General features: G+C 37.0%; 1 protein-coding gene across 2 annotated transcripts in view; it reads right to left on the bottom strand.

The window, feature by feature from the left end:
• GPC6 (glypican 6) overlaps positions 1-17,903 on the bottom strand; it is a 1,182,651-nt gene that overhangs the window by 370,734 nt on the left and 794,014 nt on the right. For both annotated transcript variants that reach the window (XM_003952414.6, XM_509698.7), the window contains exon 4: positions 16,721-16,886. In XM_003952414.6, the coding sequence (XP_003952463.1) occupies positions 16,721-16,886 (166 nt within the window). The remainder of the gene's footprint in view (positions 1-16,720; positions 16,887-17,903) is intronic.

Genomic DNA, 17,903 nt, shown 5'->3' with positions numbered 1-17,903 from the left:
ATGTACTTATCTTTTGACTCTAAAATCCCAATTCTAGGAATCTGTTCTGAAGATACATCCTTAACAACACAAAAATACACATTCACTAAGTCAATCATTATAGCATATTTGTTATAGCAAAATATTGGAAACAATACTGATTAACCATGGTGCATTCAACAATGAAGTACTACACAGCTATTAGTAATGTGGAAGATCTTTATGAACTGATCTGGAATAACTTCCACAATTAAACCATTTATGCCTGAGGCTGCAATTTTTTTGAACTTTTGCAAGCAGACCTTGGCGATGACCTTGAGCTGTAGGATAGAAATAACTCCCACATGATTAGCATTCCAATAGTGGAACACTAGGCATAAATTTAAGTGAAAACAGAAAAGTATAAAAGAATATCTACAGTATGCTACCCTTCTTGTAAGAAAAAAGGAAATATAATCAAATACACACATATATACTTATACGTGCAAAAGAAGTACAGGAAAGATAAACCACAAACTAAAGAGATTGATCAACCTGCAGAGAGTGGGTGGGAAAAGGATAGAAAGAAGGGGATTATGGCCCTAAGTTAGTATGGATAAAGGTGGGGGGACGTAGCTAAACACATAACTTTTGTATAGTTTTGAGACTTAGAACTACAGTAATGCTTCATATCCTACTCCAAAATAAAGAAATAATTAAAATAAACCAAGATGTAGGATAACTTAAAATGGAATCCTAACAGTACCAAGGAAACCTAATTCTATTACCAATGAATATAACAACATTCAAGAAGATGACTAACCTAAGTAACTAAGAACATAACTAACCTAAGTAACTTTGAAAAGCTATTTTGACTGGATACCACAAACCTAAAGGCAAAATAAACTGTACAGAAATACTGTGCTCTCGCTGGTCAATATATTTCTTAAAGGAGTATGGGTTAGCAACTCCAACTTATATACATTCTGTCTTTAACAAATATGTTAATATATTGCAGATAAAGAGAACCGGATTTCTCATTGTTGGAGAAAGATGTTGCAAATAAGGAAAGAGAAGGCTAGAATGAACTTTGTGGTGTTCAGCTGGCATCAGTATGAACTCACAGACAGATATATACATATACATATACACACAAAATATACACACAAAATGAAGTATATAGTTTAGTTAATAGTATTATAGCAATGTTAATTTCCTGGTTTTATTATTGTAGTATGATTATGTATGTATGTTGTTAACATTAGGATCAGGTGAGTGATAGGTATGTGTAAATTTGGTACTATTTTTGAAACTTTTTTGTAAGTTGAAAATCTTCAAAATCAATGTTAGTCATATATTTGATAAATAAATAATAAATATAAATTGTCAGTATGTATGGAGTAGTATACATACATATATTTCCTAGTGTATTTTGGAGACAGGGCTTCATAGCAATGACCCTCCAGTAGCATCAAGCACGTCTAGTGCCCAGACCTTGGTTTCTAATACCATTCTCCAATAAAGGAACTAGTGCTCCCCGGAGAACAGGTAGGTTTTAGGACTGATGCAGGAAAAATACAAAATGATCCTGGTATATCTTGTAAAGGTAAAAATGAGAAATTGCTTCAAAAATGATGGGGACCATGAAGGATATAGGACCCAAAAGTAAGGAGCTCCCAATGTACAAACCTGGAACAATTTGAGCAACAAAATAAATAATGACATTATTGGATTATACCCATAGAATATAACGAATGACCATAAGCTCATACCGATATAAATACATAACTAAACAGATAAGAAGTTGGGAGAGAAAAAAGATCCACTTTTTCGGGGGAAGAATTCCAATTAATATATAAAGAGGGAAAAAAGGAATATAAAATCACCAGTATGCAAATACTACAATAATAGCTGCTACAGGCAAAATCCTTTGATGGATGCTAATATCAGAGGTGAAAGGTTGAGGAGAAACAGGATATTAGCATAGACTTCAAATACTTTCCCTAAAAAACATATCACCAATAATGGGATAAAATACAGTAACTGTACAGTGAAAAATACCAGCAGACACTAGAAAATATCAGACGAACCCAAATCGAGAAATATTCTAGAAAAGTAACTGATCAGTGTTTATCAATAGTGTCCAGGTCATAAGAGATAAGGAAAGTTGAGAAAGTGTCACAGATTGGAGAAGACTAAGGAGACATGACATCTACAGGCACATGGAATCCTGGATTGGATTCTGACACATGAAAAAGATAGGGGATAAACTAGTGATATTAAAATGAGGTATGTAATTTAGTTAATAGTATTATATCAATTTCTTGGTCTTATTGTTGTAGTATGGTGTATTAGGAAGTTCTTACAGTGCTATAAAGAAATACCATAATTCATAAAGAAATGAGGTTTAATCGGCTCACAGTTCTGCAGGGTGTACAGGAAGTATGGTGGCTTCTGCTTCTGGGGAGGCCTCAGGAAACTTACAATCATGGTGGAAGGCAAAGGGAAAGCAGGCATATTTTACATGGCTAGAGTAGCAGGAAGAGAGGGAAGGGGGAGGTGCCACATACTTTTAAACAACCAAATCTCAGGATAACTCACTCACTCATTCACTCACTATCATGACGACAGTAGCAAGGGTGATGGTGTTAAACCATTCATGAGAAACTGTCAACATGATCCAATCATCTTCAACCAGGCCCCACCTTCAACACTGGGGATTATAATTGAGCATGAGATTTGGGTGGGGACACAAATCCAAACCATATCATATGGTTACGTATGTATGTTGTTAACATTAGAATAAGGTGAGTGATAGGTATATGTAAATTTTGTACTACTTTTGCAACTTTTTTGTAAGTTGAAAATCATTTTGAAACAAATGCTAAAAAATAATTTGACTTTAGGAAGATCGAGAATAAAGAATAACAATTGGTAAAGCTACTTCTTTACCAAAGTCCCTGGGATATAAAGCTTATATGTCAAGTTTAATGCATATATACTAAACCCCTGGTAAGTAAGAATCTTCTGATTTGAAATTTTATTCATTCAGATAAAGGCTTGGCTAAAAGTTTCATTTTAAGTGATCGTCCAGAAAAGATTGTGTATGTTCAGGAGAATGTTAAGATTTCTAAATTAAACAGAGAAATGCTTTAAGCAAAAATGACATACTAATTAAAGCTCATTCTTATTTCTGGAAGCATAAAAAGATCACACGTGGTATTACCTGGCAGATAATAGGTAGCCAATAAAAAGTCAAGCTTAAATTTAAAAATAAGTCCCCTAATGCCTTCTAGAAGGCAATAATTTGATGTTTGTATCCTTGCTCTCTCAATTAGTACAGATTACTATGACTTCTCTGTGTAAATGGATACAGATTTATCAAGAAGGATCACAGACACTTTCATAAACTGCCATCATAGCTCTCAAGTGGCTATTCCTCTGCTGAATTAAGAGGTTTCAGATGGAATAATTTGACTTCCATCTTGTAACTGATTTGCAGAATGAGGCATATACTTTATCATTTTGCTTCCAAGCTATCAATGTCTGCATCTTATAAATGTCTGGATGTAACTCTAAATTAAACTTTTCTTACATTTTAAAGGTTGATTTAGCAGGTTTGTGATGTTCATACCTTCACTGGCAATTCACAAGCAATCTGATGTCTAGTGATCACAGATCAAAATGGATAGGAACCAATGCATGGCACAACAGAATTAAAATAATGTTTTTCAATCGTGAGGCACTTAGAAGAAATGGATTTTAATATCTATCAATTCCACATGTAAATCAAATGAATCCTGAAACTAGCTTCTCCAAATCGAATTCAAAGGAAATGTAGTAAGGACACGTAGTAACCATTCAACACAATTCATTGTTAAATATTTTTAATATTGCATGGCCACTATTAAAGTATTTGAAATTTTGATCTCGAAACCCAAGACTCCTATGTGAGTTAGGAAAACTAAATATAAATCCTCTATGAAGAAACTGGAAGACTGAATGCAGCCTATAGGCTCAGCCTTTCATCTGGCCACATGCTGCAACCTGAAATCATTGTTCTCAGGCTTGACCTTTCCTCTCACTTTGTTCTGGCAGCTTTCCAAAGAGGGATAGGTGGTTTTAGGGCATTTTCTTGTGTTACAAATCAAATAATATTTCATGGCTTTCACGTTTAATGGGCTAAGCAGAAGGCATTCGACACAAGTCACTATGGAGGCTTGAGGAAATAATTTATACTCTAGGGCATTCTTAAATCAGTAACTTGGCAATTTGGGATTCAAAAAACGTCACTGGTGTCTCGAATGTTTCATTGCAAAAGCTGCATCATGTATATTTGTGTTGTTCCTTGGGGGACTTAATGTCCAGAAACCAATGAATAATTACCTTGATCCTTACATATTGTGTTTTCGTTGGTGACAATCATGCCACAGGACATGCAATGAAGCAAGGGGCTGCTTTGTGATATTCTTGCCAGTGAAGGAAATGAATGCCTTTTGGGGAAGGTTTTTGTAAAATTAACAACTTTCATGCTTCAGCTTAAAATCTAGAACTTGGTAATGGCCAGAAGAACGTAATTCTAGATTTCGTGCAATGAGAATTGCAAAAAGTCAAAACCAATAGAAAATCAATTTCCTCTTGAACTGACTGCAATTATGAAATGTCAATGTGTATGATAAATATAATTATTAAAGGGTTTCTGAGTCTAAAAACATATTTTGGAGAGCGATTGAGGCATGACTCTGTTAAATCATTATGTTAAGCATTCTCATATTTGCACTGTTAACATTCTAGCTGCATTTAATTAAAGAGGTTGGAGCATATAGACAAAGGCTCATTCTGAGAGTACACAGTGATTAGCAGGCTGTTGAATGTTTAATATTTAGGGGTAAAGGCAGTATGATTTCACAGGGAAGAAAAATGCAGGCCATCTGTATGGAGCCCAAGATGGGGAATTCCGGGTACAATCTGTCAGAGTTGATTAAGTTGGCCACATCTGGGCTGTGAAAACCCTCCAGTGGTTTGTGACATCCCAGCTTTTGTCCCAGGAACATAAAACACTACTATTTTCAGTATTCAATTGGATGTTTCCACTTTTGGTCCCACTGTTTCTCAAATCCAACAAGACCTAAAGAGATAGAAGAAATCCATATTTGCCATTCCCCGAACTAGCTTCCTGTTTGCTAACAGCACTGTCTTTCTCTCAGGCACTTATCTCAGTCATATCTGATGTATTTCTTTCTTTGCCCTCTTCTTTTAGTCACCTCTATTTAGACCCGGAGTCCTATAAATTTTTATGTCCAACTCTACCATTATTGCTGCCTCCCTTTCTCCTTTTGTGCCATGCTTAGATGACCTATCTAGTCTTACTACCACAAGTCTCATCCATCTGAATCCATCTTTTACTTAGCTGCCAGATTACTATTTAGATCCTGACATTCCCTGGATAAAAAAACCCTGTGCCTTGTCATTGCCTACAAGACAAAAGAAGGTCAAGTATTTGGCCTGACTTTTAAAGCTTCCACTGTCCAATTCTGCCCAACCTTACCTCCCTGTACACAACAGCAAGTAAATCTATTTCAGCTGGGCTGGTTTTCTCACAAGCTCCAAAGCACATCATACTTATTCCTACCTTCCTACCACTGTTTTTCCCCCCTGGTGTCACCAAGCACTTATTCATTTGAGCAGGGGTAAGGCCATCTCTGCTGGGATGGGTCTTGCATCTCAGGAACTAAGGCAAATCCAGAAACAGGGATAAGAAGAAGCTTGCTTGATGAAGTGCATTTCTACTCTTGTCACTTCAGTTCTGACTGATTAACAATTAGTTGATAATTCTCCACTGGTTTCCAGGTTGCCCTTATTATGCGTTTGGCTTACATGTTTCTGGTGTCTTGATGTTTTCCTACCTGCTTGCTTACTCTCTTGCTTCCTCCTTTCTACTTTCTGTTCATACCTTCACAGGTTATTCACCTGCACAGGAGCCCACATTTCTTCTGCCCTCAGTGCTCTGTGAATGTGCCTTAACCCTTGGTGATTTACATAAATTATCTAGTTTAATCCTCACAATGCTAAGAGGTACGTACTATTATCTCCAGTTGGTGGATGAGAAAACTGAGATTTATGCAGGTTAAATTATGTTCCCTAAGTCACACAGGTTATAAGTGGTGGAGTCAGGATTCAAACTCATGCAGTGACTCAAGGACTGGTGCTCTTACCTATGTCTTCTACATTTAACCAAAGCCCACTTTGAAAGCACACATCTCATCTCTTTGGAAAATGATAATTTCTCAGATCTCAGGTCCAGGTTATGTGGTTTTTATTTTTGGTGTGTTTACCATGTATGTGCCTAGTCTAGGTCTAAGCAAAAAGAAACCATCCAGTGAAATTTTTTTTAGGAAAATGAAACATATTCAGAGGTTGAGCCATGTCAAGCAAATTATAGATGTTTTAATGGTCTAAGCCTGCCTGTCCAATACAGTAGCCAGTAGCTACATATGGTGATTGAAATTTAATTAAAATAGCTTGATTGTGGTAATTACTTCACAATGTATATGTATATCAACTCATCACATTGTACACCTTAAGTATATACAAATTTTATTTGTCATTTATTTCTACCTCAATAAAACTGGAAAAAATAAGTAAATAAAAAATTTAGTTTCTAAGGCACACTAGACACATTGTAAGTGCTCAACAGCCACATGCAACTACATTTACATTAATTAAAATTTAATAAAATGAAAAATTGAGTTGCTCAGTCTTACTAGACATATGTCAAGCATTCAACCACCACATGTGGCTAGTGGCTGCTATGCTGGTAGCACAGACATAGAACATTTCCATCATCACAGAAAATTCTATTAGACAGTGCTGGCAATATCAGATTCTCAATTTCTTCCAATATAGCTTATCAATCCTTGTAGTCACAGATTAACAGTTACTTCCTAAATGCTCAGCAGGAGTTAATTGGTACCGTGGTTAATAACCCAGGTACTGAAGCCAAAACCTGGAACTGCAACTTACAAGTTGTATGACCTTGAACAGGTCACTGAAATTCTCTGGTTTCAGTTTTCCCATCTGTAAAATGGAGATCATAATATTAACTACTTAATAAGGTTGTTTTAGGGTTAAAAGTTTAAAGTAATCACAATATTGTCTGGTATAAAGTAAGTGCTCAATAAATACTATTGGGTATTTTTTTTTATTTATATAATGTTTTCCTAATGAGATCTAGAACCATAGAAATAGAAGAATAGAATTTCTTATAACTCTTGCTTAATTTTATAATTTAGATATTATGGTTGCAAGTGAGTAGCAAGACACATTTAAACATTTTCTCCGGGACAAACTCGGGAAGTGCATATCTGGATCTTTAATTAATAAAGTGTGGTATTAGGCACATGTTAAACTGGGTCACCAAGAACTTGCCGAACATTTTAAATTCAGTCACAGGGATTTAATTGAAAAATACTGCAAGGCTGGCTAATGAATGGACATATGTGTTTCATTTAGTGCAGAAGCCTTTTATAAGTAAGCTCCTATGCCTGATCCTCATCCTCCAAGTGCTCTGTAATAATTGCAAAATTATTCCTGAAGTCCTCTTAGGACTATTGATGATTTTAGTTCTCTCGTCTGGTTGAGTCATACCAGTAGGCTTTGGACTATGGAATACATTTCTATGTATGTTCAACTCAGAAGAGTTTGGAACACTCAACTATTTTAAAGACGAAACTGATCTAACAATAACTAGAGGCACAGAATTTAAAGAACCAGGATATATATGTACCAGTGATAATATCAAGGGCTACAAAGAGCTGTTTAGTTGAACGATTGTGGTGGATTTTGAGAATACCCTCCTCCTGAAGTCAATGAACTCTGGTAGAAAAGAGAGATTTTGCTTCCTATGAGATAACTAATCTCTTCAAGCTGGTGTGAAACAATCCGAAAGATAAATGTAGCGCTGAGGTAGGAGAGGGTCACTGCCGGGATTCATTCAGTCTGAAAACTGTATCAGCTCTTGCGACCAAATGGGTAGCCATTTTTACTTCTAAAACTTTCTCACATCTGCTGATTTACTCATTTCACCCAGTAGAATTATTAGGCCCTTTTTCAAATCAGCTAATTTCCCGAGCATTGAGATTTTAGTGGTGAATATTGACAGCCTTATTTGGCATCTAATTATCGCTGTTATCTTTCTAGAAGATTCCTGCCTCTTAAAGAATAAAAGTGTGATGCATACAGATATATCCCTGCTTGGGGTAATGCCATATATTCAACTACTTACTTTTCATTTCTCTTTCTAATTTTCACTTCTTCAGAGGTTATAATAAAGGAAATTCTTAGCGTAGCAAATTATTTAAATCTATGCAAAGAAAAAAATCGAGGACATATCTTTTTCATGTGGGATTTATATATGAGCTGTTATTTGAAGGACAAGGCATATTTCATGCTCTATTTTAATTTAAATTCTCTCCTGGATATCTGACCAAGTATCTATGGACACAATATTTTTAAAGAGTTACAACCATAAGTTTTCATACACCATGAAGCTTCCCAAAAGCATTACTTCCATTAATGCTTATACCCACTCCCTCTTTAGAGTAACAAAAGAAAAAGATCTATTTAACCACTAAAATAAGTCACTGAGGCCGTCTCTTCTAACCTGGTTTCCACCCCTGGTTCCTTATTGAGTTGTTCACAATAAACAAGTCACAAAGACAGCCAGATGAAGAGATTACAGCAGTCTCTTTTATAATTGTTAAAGAAACAACCCTGAGGAAAAAGAAAACTCATTTCAAAAATGACTCAAATATAAAGACATGATTAGCAGTTCTACTTTTGAGATAACTATGAATTGAAGGAGGTTTCAGAGCAATCGAAATATATATATCCACACACACACATATTCAAAGTAAATACTATGTTTGTCGGAAAAGAAGTCTAAGTGCCAACATTTAATACTTTTATGATTAAAATATTTTAATAAAATGTTGCCACATTGCACAAAGATGTGTTAATTTATTATTTGGGTTAAAATAAGGCTTTTCACTTTAGCTGCTAATCTTGAGACTTTTAAAGTAATCGAAATGCCTCAGGAGGTAAACTGCCTTCCTTTATTCTATTATATTGGTCACCACATGAAGGACTCTGGTTATGGTGGCCGTGGGACTTGTTACAACTTTGCTATCTGTGAATAGCTATGTGGTTTGATGTTTTCTTTAACGATCCAGTTACTTAGCTCTATGTTCCTTACTTTCTAGTTCTACATCACAATAATTTCTTCTATCACACGTTCCTTTTATCTCCTAAAATTTGAATAGCTAAGAATGTCATTGGGCTAATGTGCAGAGTGTTAAGATTTTTGCCTGGGTTTCTGGGCCTTTTGGAATAGATTTAATTCCACTGTAAAGAATCATCAAATATTTTCTTTTGGCATGACAAAAGTCAGGCACCTGTGTCATAGCTTGAACTTGAAAACATGACAGTGAAAATTGTAACATGTTATTAAAGTCAAATGTCAATTACTAAAAACAAGTACGTTTTATATATAAATAAACTACCTATAGAAAATACATTGAAGAGTAAACTAAAATCAAAATGCAAAATTCCAAATTCAAAGGCAAATTCTCTAACTACCTTGAATAGTTTTAATGTGCTCTGCTTTCTCTTGGTCAACTAAATTCTTCTGTTGTTGTTTCTCATAGAAATTAAAAAGCTTGATAAGGCATAAGTCGTACTTTAGTAAACTTCCTATTATATTATATATATTTTAGTATATATTTATATCTATATTTAGTAAACTTCCTATTATACATGAAATATTTTGCTTCCTAATGAATTTTAGTTGCACAATAGGTATGCCTCATTTCAGACCATTGCTTTTTGCCAATATTAGTTTGTACCATAAATCTCATCTTGAAAATCTCGATTACACAGTATCATTTACAGTAATCAGTAAATAAGAAATGGAACAATTGCTATTATTAATTGCATAGAAGTTGAGTGTACAGGAACTAGAAATAAATGGATGAACAAAAGTTGGAATTGGGCGTAAAGGAAATACACACACCCACACACACATCCCCTAGAATGACGACTTGCCTATTGTATCCAGCAATTTTAGGTCTGATGTATGTTGCCTCCTTTGATCCATGGGAAAATTGCTTGATTCAAAATAGAAATTGTGCTTCTGTGAATCCCTTGAGTTGTTGCCTCAAGATCAACATTAGTAAGTGTTCAGAGGTTAAGAAATGCCTGTCTCTATATCTGCTGAATACCCACACATTATGCCACCAACCTTAAGGCATTAACCCTATTGTATCACATAAAAACACTTTCACATATGCAGAGTTCAGAGTAAACCGTTTTCTAAACTTAGGTAATTGATAGCAAATGTAGCCAGCAACAGGCTGTTGGGTGCCAGCCAACTCCTTTCTTTCTTTCCTTCCTTCCTTCCTTCCTTCCTTCCTTCCTTCCTTCCTTCCTTCCTTCCTTCTTTCTTTCTCTCAGCAAGTAGTTAGTACGGCTTATGCATCCTGCCAGCATTACATGAGAACACAACATATGATAAATGCCCACAAGAAATGAGAAATATTGAGTCAATGACTGTAAAAGAAAGACAGAGGGTTGGATGGTGTTAGATTTCACCTGACAGAAAACAGTGTTCTTTGTTTTTTTAAAAAAGTCTTTCCTGGTGCTTTCAGGAATGCGCAAGGGCAAATGCAAGTCCTCTAGCTAACAGAACAGATTTTAAAATAATTGCTTTGGCTTTTGTTCCTCAATTTCAGGGTTGCGTTTCTGGACTGTATTATTAAATAGGCTCTTGTATTACATAAAGTAGAGATGAAGAAGCCTTGAAAGTTTGCTGCTATATACAGCTCTTGGGTTTTTCTTTTTCTTTGGTTTAAAGGAAATCATTTTCTATGTTTAGATTCTAGAGGTTTTTGTAACATGGTATTTTAGGAATATCAGCCAGTGTCATATCATATTTACTATGGAATTATTTGTAACTAAAAGAGTTTCTTGTCAGATTTATATTATGGACTTTTATGCCTGAGAAGGTCTTTGAAAGAACAGTATCTTACACAAATGCTTGAAATCGTTCCTTCTGCCTATTTTATCTCCTGAAATGCAACATAACACAGTCCTGTACATTTTACAAAAGAAAATCTGAGTTTCCTCAGTAGAAACAATAAATGTTTATTTTCTAATATCAAATAAGGCTTATCTAGCAACATTTTCCCAAACACAGAATTATGAATGCACAAATTACCATGAGAATTGACAACTCTTGTAGGTTCCAAGAAAGTCATTTGTGCACCAAGTAGCCATTTATTACATGACATTAGTCATTGGACTGACCTAACACAGCTTTCTTGTGGCTGGCTCTAATTTACAACTTGATAGCAGCTGTCACAATGAAAGAATCAGGTACATTATCTGATTTGTTTCTGCCATCCCTGCACTCATGAGTCCATTAACAACAGGGATATGTGATTTTTAAATTACTGAATTAGTTATACTTCCATTAAAAGAAAAGACTTACAAAGTAAAATAGAACAGCCTCTTAGAATATTCCCTTCCATTTCTCTGTACAGTTGGGTTCATTATTCGATTCAAAGAACATATACTGGGTACTGTTCTCAGCAAACAGGGGCCTTATCTGTTCTCTATTCCATTCCCATGCCTAAACCAAAACAAAGTCCACAGTAGGCACTTAGTAAACATGTGTTGGACTAATGAATATGTGACAGAATCAGTGAATAGTGCCCACTGCAGGGTCTCTCGGCCTGCCACAGATGCAGTGCCCACCTTGGGTTTCATGTTTGATACTCTTATGACAGTTTTCAGTCTTTGGGCTGCCTGGCAACTTAATAATTGGCAAGTTTGAAAAGAAGAAGCCCAGAAAGTTTGATATCACTGGTGTGTCTGGTCTATGAGTGCCCAAGGCTTACATTTAAAAATACTAGCTGCTTTGCTGGCTTCCCCCACAACACCATTTGGAGGGCATCTAAATCAAGATAACTCAACTTTTTGCTGATGAAAAATAACACAAATCTCATCAGTTCAAGTCAGTAGTAGTGGGCAGGTGAGACTTGATCATAGAAAATGTCAAAAATAAAACAAACGAGCATTTAAGAACCACTGACAAATCATGCTAGACCTATTGAGAGTGATACGGGAAACTGAAACTGTCTGAGGGCTTTGGTGTAACAATTATATATGCTGTGGCTATTTAACATCAATTATGTTTGACAATGCCAATTCAATACAATCTTATTTGCTATTTTATTCTACACTTAACAAAGTAGGGCTTCTCTGACCCCCCGCTGACTAAGTTAACCCCAGCTGAGTAAAGGCTTAGCACCCCATGCTTCTGTTATCCTAACACTTTGTCATAGTTTGTTATAATTATTTTAACTACGTTAAATTCCCTAAGGGCAAAAAATGTATATGCCTAGCTTACCCAATATAGTGAGTTGAATTATTAGGGTCTTTGCTAACTGGGGTAGCCTGAATATTAGGTTGCATAATTGGGACAAAAACACTCAGGTCTCACTTTTATACTTGATGTTAGAAGCATTCTCTAACACTTAGGGATAAAAAGTAGTATGAAATAATACAGAATCCCTGCTTTTGTCTCACCAACCTTTGCCTCTCCTCATTGGCAACATCTTTTAGAAATCTCTCTCTGGTTCTCATAGTCTATAAAATCCTAGAAGGTACCAGATGTTTGCAGGAGGCTGCCCCACACATCCTCAATTTTAAAGTAGATGTAAGATTTACTATAGCTATATAAATGTAATTCAGCCTTGACTTTTGTGTTCATGAGCTAGTTGTAATCTGCAACATGGCCTCTTGTGAAATAGAACAATTCTTATCTATGGAGCATTGATAACAATGCCAAACACTCAAAATAACCACAGGATATTACTGAAGCGAGTTCTGCCCACAAACTGTTTCTCCCTCTAGGAGATTTTAATTTAACATAAACATTTTTCAAGAAAACCATTTTGCATTTGGGCAGCATGCAAAAGCTAGGCTGGGATAAGTTTTGTATGAAAATACAGCAATACCTGGGATAAGTGCCTGAGCAGAGACTGTTAATGCCTTAAACTAGGGTTTTCTCCTACCGCACTGCATAGTTTCTAATAGTGACAATAGGCTAAAAGCCACTCTCCTGTTTCTTCTGGTCCTGCCTAGCTCAGGGGTGCTACGTAAGACACCATTCATTTGGATGCAGCAAGTGGAATCTGGGTTGTGCTTTATCCTGGGGAACGCCATACACTACTTACTACAAAGCAAGCGAAGGGGCGGGCCTGAGGCTGATGAGGATTTTTAAGTACTCTAAAATAGGTCTAGCGGCATTTTTTCAATGTTGTAAGGAAGTTTTCAAAGAAAAGTTCTTCATGTAAAAATGGAGTTTCTTTTTCTTATGACAGTTACTTGGTAAGAATCTTTTGAGCAATTCCTCTGTGCAGGGAACTGAGTTAAACTTCCTGGAGGAGGACTTTGAAAATGCATCCTAAATAGACTCCTGATTTTTTCGAAGAACACACACACACACACGCGCACACACACACATGCACACACACGCACACGCACATGCACACGCACACACGCATGCATGCACACACGCACACACACCCCAAGTACAGAACTTCAGTAGTGGTTGGAATACCACAGAAGTTTTTACTGGAATGCTTAAAACACTTAACTTTCTTTTGACATGATCCAGACACCGACTGAACTCTAAACAGTCACTAACCACTTTCAATTAATTTGTGGCATTGTAAAGACTGGGAGGATGTGCCCCCAGTTTGACTCTTGTTTTTATTGACGTTCGATTGCATACCACTGTTCACATTTTAGATAGGCACATTATAATTAAAGAAAAACATCTATAAAATGTACACACTGGGACATTTGTGTAGCTAGCAGGGAAGGTACATGCAACTGACAGCAACAGGAGTGAAGGTTTTGATGAAGAGATGCCAGAAGCCCAAAGTGATGGGCTGCAGGTGCTACCCAGAGAGAGGGCTATTATATATAATTTTTGTTGGATTACCGATTTGCTCACTGATCTTTGCTGCTGCATTTATGAACGCTGTAACACTGTCATCTGAGATGTATCTGTGTGGAAAATGGAGTTGGCACATTTGACTAATTCATGCCATAAATTTGTGAACTAACACTTCACACCCAGACAAGTATTAGCAAGAACACATTTTTCTCCATAAGTCTGTATTGGTGGTCAATTCTCAATGCCACAGCAGAACCCAAAGAAGGAAAACTGGAAGAATTTTCTCAAAGGCATCTAGGACTAATAAAAAAAAGAGACAGAGGGGACAGGCACGGTGGCTCACACCTGCAATCCCAGCACTTTGGGAGGCCGAGGCGGGCAGATCACGAGGGCAGGAAATCGAGACCATCCTGGCTAACATGGTGAAAACCCGTCTCTACTAAAAATACAAAAAAATTAGCCTGGTGTGGTGTCAGGCGCCTGTAGTCCCAGCTCCTCGGGAGGCTGAGGCTGAGACAGGAGAATGGCATGAACCCAGGAGGCGGAGCTTGCAGTGAGCCGAGATCGTGCCATTGCACTCCAGCCTGGGCGACAGAGCAAGACTCCATCTCAAAAAAAAAAAAAAAAAGACGGGAAGAAAGGGTATGAAATACGTTCATATAGGACGAACCACCACGCTTGCTTTTCATTAAAGTACATCCAGAAACACATAGTGGGTTCAAATTTTAGTTTTGAATCCAGTGATTTTCCAGACATTCCATTTCACATCAAATCGGTATCTAGGAAACTCAATTGATCGAAAGCATAAGGATTTGTTTTCCGTTAAAACAGCCAGTAAGCACTGAGGACAAAAAGCCAATTAAGAAGTCACTGCTGCTCTTACAAGTTAAAAAGCCTATATTCTCATTCTTAATCATGTCCTGCTCTAAGTAACAAAATCCACATGCCCATCTTCTTCAATAACTTGCAGGCTGACTGAAGCCAACTGAACTGTGCTAGGAATTAGGACATTTCAACTAAAAATATGGATGACTATATGACTCCAAATGATGCTATGAGGTTTAATCTGACTTTAAAATAAGCAGATCTTTTTAGATTTCTTGATGAGTGTACCTTTTTATCAGCATTAGTTGGGTATTCTGTCTGCTAAAAAATCTAAATCTTCTAAGATCAAGTTTATTTTTAAAAATTCATAACCCCTCCACAATTTTAGCAAAGAACAAAAATCTTAGTAAAGAGTCATGTCATTCTGTGTCAGAAGGATACCTTAATGATTAACTTTTAAAAATTCCTTCATTTTTCAAATAAAGCAACTCATGATCATACAAACAGATTTTGTCCTCCCACTGTGGGGAGAGGTAACGGCACTTCAACTTATTTTTTCTGAAATAAAACCATTTCCTCTGGCCTTTCTAAGCAAAATGGTGAATTAGCCAATGGGTTTCATTATCAGAGCTGAGGCCTGTTAACCTAAGCACATCTTTGTACAGTGAGCTTCAGTTTCTCTGAATTCTAACACCTTTTTTCTATCCTATGCAAATCTTAGTTTTCAGAACACTTTACTCGTGCATGCTCGTTTAGAGGTTTGCATAAATGGCGAAGGCCCTCAGAGGCTGACAAATGCCACTGCTATTTTCACCACTCTGCTTGTCACTGTGTAATTGCAGTAAATGCAATTGAAAGTACTTTTATTTGAAGGCTATTTGACAGAGGGGGAGAAAACACACTTACTCTTTCAAGGCCTGTGTATTTTCCTGGGAGAAGCCTGCCTATGAAATTTGTCCTTTTATCCTTGGATGGCAATTTGGGAACTATCTTTGGGCCATGCAACCACTTGAATGATTTCTGCAACCCAAGAACAGAGCCTTGATTCAGAGACCTTCCCCTCCATTCTCCCCACCTGCCTGCCTCCTGCCTTCTAGAGACTGGAAGCCTGTTTCATGCTTGTGTGCTTAAAGCCTTCTTTTCCACAGAATGAGATAGAAAATTTGCATATTTTAGCCAAAGTATTGATCTATTTTCATTCTAGGAGTTCAAGGAAAGAATTGTTTGCTAATATGTGTGGCTATGTTGAGGTAATACAAATAAAAAAGAAATAGTACAGTGGACTTTTTTTTTTTTACAAGATTCTTTTCTAAAGCATCCTTTCTCACGGGAGTGCATGGAACTTCAACAAGATTACTTTTGTTTTCATCAGAGAGAACAGTTAGCTCAATATAGCTGGGTTGCACAATCTTTAACAGGACTGTCCCATATAACATACAGTAAAAACATAAGGAAAATATAAAATAATGTTTATAATTTGCTAAACATGGTTTTAAAAACCATCCTAGTCTCTAAAAGTCATCATAACAATTTTTTTTTTTTTTGAGACAGGGTCCCACTCTGTCACCCAGGCTGGAGTGCAGTGGCGCAATCACAGCTCACTGTAGCCTCAACCTCCGAAGCTCAAGCAATCCTCTCACCTCAGTCTCCTAAACAGCTGGGACCATAGATGTGTGCTACCACGCCCAGCTTATTTTTTATTTTTTGTAAAGATGGGAATCTCACTATGTTGTCCAGGCTGGCCTCAAACTCCTGGGCTCAAGCAATCCATCTGTACTGGCCTCCCAAAGTGCTGGGATTACAGATGTGAACCACTGTGTCTGGTTTCTTATAACTTCTGACCCACCCATCAAGCCCCATAAACACTTGCTGTTGTCCTGTCTCTGTTCTCGGATCCATTTAAACACTTCTTACCTATAAACAGATTCCACTCTGTGTCGAGGTCAGCCTGATTTGCCAAGCAGCCCTTCATGACATTGAGACAGTAGTTGTTGCAGGGCCTCACAGTGGGAAGCCCCCGACAGTATGGGCAGTACAGCATCTTCATGAGGGCACGGATACACCCTGGGGTTGGGCTGACCTGCAGATTTATTGCAAAGAAAAAGAAAATCAAAAATAAGAAGGATAAAGAGGAGGAAAAAAGGACAAAATAGCAGTGATAAACCACAAGCAGAATCTTAACCCTTTGTAATTACTGATCTTGAATCCATCCAATTCCTGTTGAGTTCTTCTGCTTGGCATAGTAATAACTTTTTTGCATGTCCCTGTCAACATTTTCATATCGATGTCATTGTAATTCAGCCCTAAAGCCTAGACACTGTTTCATTGCCATAGAAGATGGAATGAGATAATGCATGTGAAAGCAGTTTGCAAAGTTAAAAGCCCCATAAAAATGTAGGTATTATTAAAGTTTAATGTGACACCTTTAGAAAATTTTCCAACTGCTTATTTGACCCTGTTTCTAAAGGAGGTTGGCAGATATATTTCCTTTGTACATAACGTTTCTTCAAAGATCAATATCAACTTGTCTGAGATCTCTAAGATCCAGGCCTGCTTAGAAGCAACGGAACTGCCAAGGTACCATCTTTGGGCATCTGCAGCTTTTGCACTTCTGGAAAATTCATGGAAAATTTCAAGGACCAGTGTTAAATGTGAGAAGCAATCCTTGCAGTAATTCAGAGGAGCTACGTATCCACTGACAATGAAATCCTATTTGCCCTGGATCAGAAAATCAGGGCTCCTCAATTAATCAATTCTAAACCAACAAGGGCTTTTTAAGACTCATTAATAATTCTAATTTGACTTCAAGAGGAAGGAATATTTAAGACAGGATATGGTCCCCACCCAAATCTCATCGTGAATTGTAGTTTCCATAATCCCCACATCATGGGAGGGGAATCATGGGGGCAGTTACTCTCATCCTGCTATTCTTGTGATAGTGAGGGAGTTCTCACCAGATGTGATGGTTTTATAGGGGGGCTTTTTCCCCTTTTGCTTGGCACTTCTCCTCGCTGCCACTATGTGAAGAAGGATGTGTTTGCTTCCCCTTCTGCCATGATTGTAGTTTCTTGAGACCTCCCCAGCCATGCTGCACTGT

This window comes from Pan troglodytes, chromosome 14 (assembly GCF_028858775.2).
Source record: "Pan troglodytes isolate AG18354 chromosome 14, NHGRI_mPanTro3-v2.0_pri, whole genome shotgun sequence".
NCBI classification, from domain to species: Eukaryota; Metazoa; Chordata; class Mammalia; order Primates; family Hominidae; genus Pan; species Pan troglodytes.
Note: the sequence above shows the minus strand (reverse complement) of the source record. Positions and strands in the feature narration are given on the sequence as shown.